Genomic DNA, 6,121 nt, shown 5'->3' with positions numbered 1-6,121 from the left:
CCCCCCCCCCCCCCCCACACTCACACACATTTTCATTTATTCAATTGTTTCAATTCAGAGAGCAAAGGTTGAGCTCTTTGAAGAATCCCCCTCTCTCTGCATTTTGATCATCCTCTAGACCTGAACTTCTCTTAACATTTCTGTTATGAAAAACAAATGGAGTATGTAGTCTTGTCCCTTATGCTGCTGCCATGTTAGACTTGGTGCTAAGCATAGAGAGAATAAACAATTAGCAGATTAATATTTTCTCCATCATTTATACTTTGCTGCTCACCTGATATACCCGTTAGTGTAGATAGATTGAGTTGTCTAAATTGTTTCTACTTCATAGCTTTAAATGGCATTCAGTTTACACCTTACATATGGGGGAAACTTTATTTATCTAAAGGAGACACCTGAAGATGAATAAGCTTGGTGTTCAAACTCAGCGATTAATAGGTATTGTCAGATGATAGGTGCTACTAGTGGAAATTGGAGGATGACTGTGGCATATAGTAAAGCTTGGGGAACACTTCCCTTACAATAGTAACAAGTTCCTGAGTCAGTGGGTTGCACAATTCAGATCTCAGGTAATCAAATGAGATATGAGTTGAGTTAATTGGTCAGGGGATTAATAATGTCAAATACTAATTGGGCAATTACTGTTTACTATCAGGGCAATCGATTCCTATAATTTTTTCTAAGAGAATTGCGGACTTCGTATGTTTTAGGTCTATATTATGCAAAAGTCCTGGAGACTGAAGGGTATATGGAATGAGGTGATATCAATCAACTAAGCTTCTTCCAAATCAGTTGTAATCAACCAATGGAATCCCCTATATTTTCTTCTTATGGAAAGGAACACCTTGTAGATAGCTGTCAGTCTTTGTTGATACAATTGTCTTGACAAATTGCACTCTTTTTTTTTTCAGCTATCAATCAACATTGAAACAGCTATTTCAAGAATTTGAAAATGGAGGAGATTCGAATTCTCAGCTAGCTGCTGTTACAATGCGTATAATGCAGGCTCTTCAAACCAATTTGGATGGGAAATCTAAGCAGTATAAGGATTCTGCTCTGACTCACTTGTTCCTTATGAACAATATTCACTATATGGTCAGATCTGTCCGCAGGTTTGTTGAACAATATTCACTAATCATCGGGGTGAAGATCTCAAAGGTTATTGTATGTATTGCTTTATGTTAGGGTGCTTATCGTTTGTTGCTTTTAGGTCTGAAGCCAAAGACTTATTAGGGGATGACTGGGTGCAAAGACACCGGAGAGTTGTACAGCAACATGCAAATCAATATAAAAGAATTGCTTGGGCGAAGGTATTTCTCATCTCGTTTTAGGCTCCTTCCGATTCTCTGCCTCAAGAAAATGGGAAAATTTGTGTGTAGGGTTGGGGGTTGAGGGGTTATGGAAGGGAGGGGACCAATTCAAATCTTAATTTTTGAATTAAGTTAATCATATTAGAGCTTCTCCAAGTCAAGGTCAAGTTAATTTCAGTACCATAAAGGATTGTTTTTTCTGGTGATAATTTGAATGGGCATTAGTCTTTCTGATTATGCTGTTTTTCACTTCTTCATTTCTTGTCTAGGATTATAGTCTCAGTTAGAGTAATGATTGCCTTGCTTTCACTTGTTACATAAATTGTAGGAGCCTCTTTCATCCAAATTTTGTGCTCTTTTTGAACTGTCTAATTTTTTCCAGATGGTGGAATTAAGTGTTGCCACGAGCATGATCACAGTTTACATAAAATATGGAATCGGCCTATGATTGTCCTAATCAATACCTTGTTTTATTCTTGAGTAGATCCTTCAATCTCTATCGATTCAAGGGCTAACATCATCTGGAGGCAGTAGTTCTAGTGGTGTAGATGGACAAAATAGCAGTGGAGTTTCAAGATCCACCATAAAAGAAAGGTAGGTTCTCAGGTTAATTATTTTATGAACTTCTCTTGACAGTCATGATCTAATCTTGTTTCTGGTATGAAATCTTCTTGTTACTCTTTATCAGGTTCAAGATGTTCAATGCACAGTTTGAGGAGCTTCATCAAAGGCAATCTCAATGGGCTGTTCCAGATACTGAGTTGCGAGAGTCATTGAGGCTTGCGGTCGCTGAAGTTTTGCTGCCTGCATACAGATCTTTCATCAAACGCTTTGGGTATGTTCAATTTGATTTTTGCTATCATTTCACTCTTGCATGCTTGTTTTCTGTGAACTCCAACACGATGTAGCTAGAAAGTTCTTTGGTCACTTGAAATGTTTCAAATATTTGAAGCAGAAACAATTCGTTTGTTTCATTCTCTTAGTAAGTTGCATTAGCAGAAGAATATAACCTTCAATTAGTAAAAATCCATTCTTTACACTTTCCCGAATAACAGAAAGTACATAGAGTAATATAGATCATGAATGCGTAGAAGATGGTTGAAGAAATCGTTTAAACTCTTTTTGACTCCCGAAATAGTTAGTCAGATAAAATGGAACATAAGGAGTACTTTCCTTGTGAAAGTTGAGATGATGTAAAATGTTCTCTTTTCCTGCGTAACAGGCCTTTGGTTGAGAGTGGTAAAAATGCCCAAAAGTACGTCAGATATTCAGCTGAAGATCTTGACCGTATGCTGGGTGAATTCTTTGAGGGTAAGACGTTTAATGAGCCCAAACGGTAAACCACAGCTATGCTCTATGCACTACCCTTAATCCTCTTCTCTGCCGTTGCTGATACAGTTGCTACATGATTGAGTTCCTACAACTAGTTGATGACAGCCTTCTGGTTCAACTCCGTTCGATACCAATATGTTCAGAATCTACAAGATGCAATAAACAGTTTTTTTTTTTTTATATAGCATTCTGTATAGAGCAGTTCAGTATATGAAAATGGAACATGTCCCAGTATTATAGTTGTCACATCTCTTGTCCAAAAATGTGGTGCTTGTATTGAAGATTGTCCATGTTTTGTATGCTTTTGTACAGCAAAACCTTTTGATGTTTGCTCTTAAAGAGTTCTTTTTTGGTCCTAAATGTTTTCCACGTTGGATTTATTAGTATAGTACTAATTGAGTAGATAGAGATGATAAAATCGGACCTTTGTATCGATTTTTATAGTGAGTTGCACTTTAATCCTCTCAAAATGGTAACACTATACCCTTTTCGCGATTTCTACTAAATAATCTTACATTAAATTATTTCCCTTAGTGAAACTTTGGATCGAATAATTTTGATTAAATCCAAGAACTACTTGCCCCTGACATGTATTCACAACATTTCTTATATGCTGAGGCAACACGAGAGTAAATCTCTTTCGTTGAAAAAATTACAGTATATGCTGGGTCAAAAACCTTTATTTATCCATAAACAATAGATGTTAAACCCTTCAATGAAAATCATGTCTATGTCACGGCTTACGTGTATTCATAGTCAGAAAAAAGAACAATTTTATCCAACTTATGGTTTGTTTTGCATTATTTCTTTGGATTTGGATGTGAAAATGTAACTATAATAACAAATCCGTTGTAGTCTAGTTGGTTAGGATACTCGGCTTTCACCCGAGAGACCCGGGTTCAAGTCCCGGCAACGGAATTTTTTTTTTCCGTCTAACCTACATTCTACCCTCCTCAAATCCCACCTGTTAATATCAAATATGTTGTTGATGTTCTCTTCAATTCTCTTCTCATTCGAGAGTCTTCTGAAAACATCTGTCTACATTCTACCCTTCGAGAGTCTTCCAAAAACAACCATTACCTCCACAATTCTAAGATAAGAGTAACGTCTGTCTACATTCTACCCTTCGAGAGTTCCAAAAACAACCATTACCTCCAAGATAAGAGTAACGTCTACCTACATTCTACCCTGCTCAGATCCCGCCCATGAAATTATACCAAATATGTACATAAAATCTGATTACAAGAAAAACTTAAAATTGCAAAATAATAATGTGCATTTGACAAAAGTACATATTTGTACATCCAAAACTAATCCCTTTAGCTACTTCAAGTCTAAATCAAAAAGAGACATTTACAATTCAAGAATATGGAATCAATTGCACAATCTTGATCAAGCCAAATAATCACATACCCGCTATAATCCCAAGGTTCAAGAAGGGTAGAGTATACACAAACCTTACCCTTACCTCGTAGAAATAGAGATGTTGTTTACGATAAAATAAAACAATCTTGATCAAGCCAAACTAGTGGCAAAGTTCCATCTATACACCTAGAGACTCTTGGGACCAAGCAGCAGCTAGGGCTGATAAAGATTATGCCAATGCCTCCTTGTAGAAATCTGAATCATTGTTAGCATTTCTTTATCTCATAAAAAGAACTACGTTCATCGTCACTACTGTCTGACCCTTCCTCATTCTCGTTGTCATTTGATGTTCCATTAAGAGTTCGGTGAGAACTCCAATCAGGTGGGAAGGTCTTTTGAAGGGATTTTGTTATATCACCACCAGTCCTCTCAATTTTTCTCAAGCACTTGGACCAATGAACTGCAGTTCCCATATCAACAGTCAATCCAGACTCCACCATCTCTTCACAAACATGTTGGATTCTCGTTATAATGTAATCTTGATCAGCAACTGCCGCCCTTGACAACAATGATGTCATTAAACAGTGGTATACAGCTTTGTCTGGTTTCAAACCAGACTGCTTCATCTGTTCAAAACATTTCAAACCCTTCTCGGGAAGAGAAGCCCGTGCCCAACCATGTATAAGAGTGGTATAGGTCTTTAAGTTAGGTTTGATCCCAACAGTTTCCATCTCTTCAACTGCTTTAATTGCTCTCTGTAAACCACATGAAAATATTGATCAGAATTTTTTGGTTTTTACTTGTAATAAGATAAAACAGTACATAATTTTGTTTGCTAAGGAAAGACACAATTTAAAGACCTATTAAGATAACGAAAAGCAACTAAAATCAAATTCCTGAAAGCATCTGAATGCAAATAAACCTTGCAGGCCAAGTATTATTAGGACCATAAAGTTGCTAACTCAATGTCATGTGGATGAAATATATGCCAAATAACTTGGGGATAGTAGTAATAGTTGTTGCACTGCATAATAGTTGCTCCACTTTAAAATGCGTAATAAGAAACTATTGATCAGCATACGAAGTAACCAATGATTTCAACATATTCACCACAGGCATTAAGAAAACTATCATCAAGTACATACTTGCATTTCTCCAGCTTTACAACAAGCATTTATGAATGACGTGAATGTATGGATGTCAGGTGGAACCCCTTCTTGTCTCATCTGTTGCATCAGGTCAGCAGCCTCCCAGACATCACCTCGTTGAGCCCATCTGCATCAACAAGAAATACAGAAGAAAGGAGGAGAATCATGGTCTAGTAACAAGAGAGGCAAGAATGAACAAAGGAACCTCTGGAGAGTAGGTAAAGTGGAAATTTAAATTATGCTAATCGGCGTTCATTCTTCTGTTTTTGTTCCGTTGAGTAATGGTCCTAGGTTTATTAAAGTATAACATGTAAGCTATGATCCTAACAAATGCAGCATGATGAACAGGTACACATTAACTGTAAATCTAACCATACCCATCAATTAATATGTTATAAACAAAGGTATTCCTTGGGATGCTTTTGGCACTCATTTCTTTTGTCACCGTCAAAGCACTTTGCATCCTGCCTGATTTACAGCATGCCTTGAGTAACGCCTCATATGTATATATGTCGAGCTCTAAACCCTCATTTTTAATTTTTGAAAAATATTCACAAGCTTTTTCAATATCACCAAGAGATGCATAACCATGCATAATGGTTGTATATGTGTACTCATTTGGACTAACGCCGGCAAGCAACATATCGTCTAAAATTTGTACAGCCTTCTCCATCTGTATCAAGTTAAAGATAAAGTTAACAAATAAGAAGCTAAGGAAAAGCATTTGCATAAGCACGACATTATTTCTGGATAGAAATTGCAGATGCCAATAGGGTTCTTACCCAACTTTTACCAGATGGCATAGATGAAGCCATTTCTAATAGTTCGATGGCATATTTGAGCCTTTTCCTTCTAACTATAACACTGGTTTGCTACATTTTCCCAAGCTATAAAAGAATATCCTCAAACGGAAATAACATTTTTCCTCTCTTATTCCTTCGTTTGTTTGGGGGGGGGGGGGGGGGG

General features: G+C 36.9%; 2 protein-coding genes and 1 non-coding gene across 5 annotated transcripts in view; 2 read left to right on the top strand and 1 right to left on the bottom strand.

Moving 5' to 3' along the window:
* LOC107017910 (exocyst complex component EXO70A1-like) overlaps positions 1–3,002 on the top strand; it is a 10,722-nt gene extending 7,720 nt beyond the window's left edge. The window contains exons 8-13 of one of the 2 annotated variants that reach the window (XM_027916404.1): positions 912–1,112; positions 1,211–1,310; positions 1,795–1,904; positions 1,999–2,145; positions 2,533–2,621; positions 2,709–3,002. In XM_027916404.1, coding sequence (XP_027772205.1) covers positions 912–1,112; positions 1,211–1,310; positions 1,795–1,904; positions 1,999–2,145; positions 2,533–2,621; positions 2,709–2,719 — 658 coding nt within the window. In that variant the 3' untranslated portion in view covers positions 2,720–3,002. Of the gene's footprint in view, positions 1–911; positions 1,113–1,210; positions 1,311–1,794; positions 1,905–1,998; positions 2,146–2,532 lie in introns of both variants that reach the window. The other variant, XM_015218197.1, reaches the window with a different exon arrangement.
* A 485-nt stretch (positions 3,003–3,487) lies between these two features.
* On the top strand, positions 3,488–3,560 carry TRNAE-UUC. Its single transcript has one exon. It is a non-coding gene; the product is annotated as a tRNA-Glu (tRNA).
* Positions 3,561–3,900: 340 nt separating this feature from the next.
* The window catches only part of LOC107018101 (pentatricopeptide repeat-containing protein At5g04810, chloroplastic-like), an 8,971-nt gene continuing 6,750 nt past the window's right edge, over positions 3,901–6,121 (bottom strand). For both annotated transcript variants that reach the window (XM_027916495.1, XM_015218482.2), the window contains 3 exons: positions 5,533–5,828; positions 5,153–5,282; positions 3,901–4,762 (listed from right to left, as the gene is read on the bottom strand). In XM_027916495.1, the coding sequence (XP_027772296.1) occupies positions 4,274–4,762; positions 5,153–5,282; positions 5,533–5,828 (915 nt within the window). In that variant the 3' untranslated portion in view covers positions 3,901–4,273. The remainder of the gene's footprint in view (positions 4,763–5,152; positions 5,283–5,532; positions 5,829–6,121) is intronic.

This window comes from Solanum pennellii, chromosome 4 (assembly GCF_001406875.1).
Source record: "Solanum pennellii chromosome 4, SPENNV200".
In the NCBI taxonomy this organism is placed as follows: Eukaryota; Viridiplantae; Streptophyta; class Magnoliopsida; order Solanales; family Solanaceae; genus Solanum; species Solanum pennellii.
The sequence above is the reverse complement of the archived record's forward strand: the minus strand, read 5'-3'. Positions and strand labels throughout refer to the sequence as shown.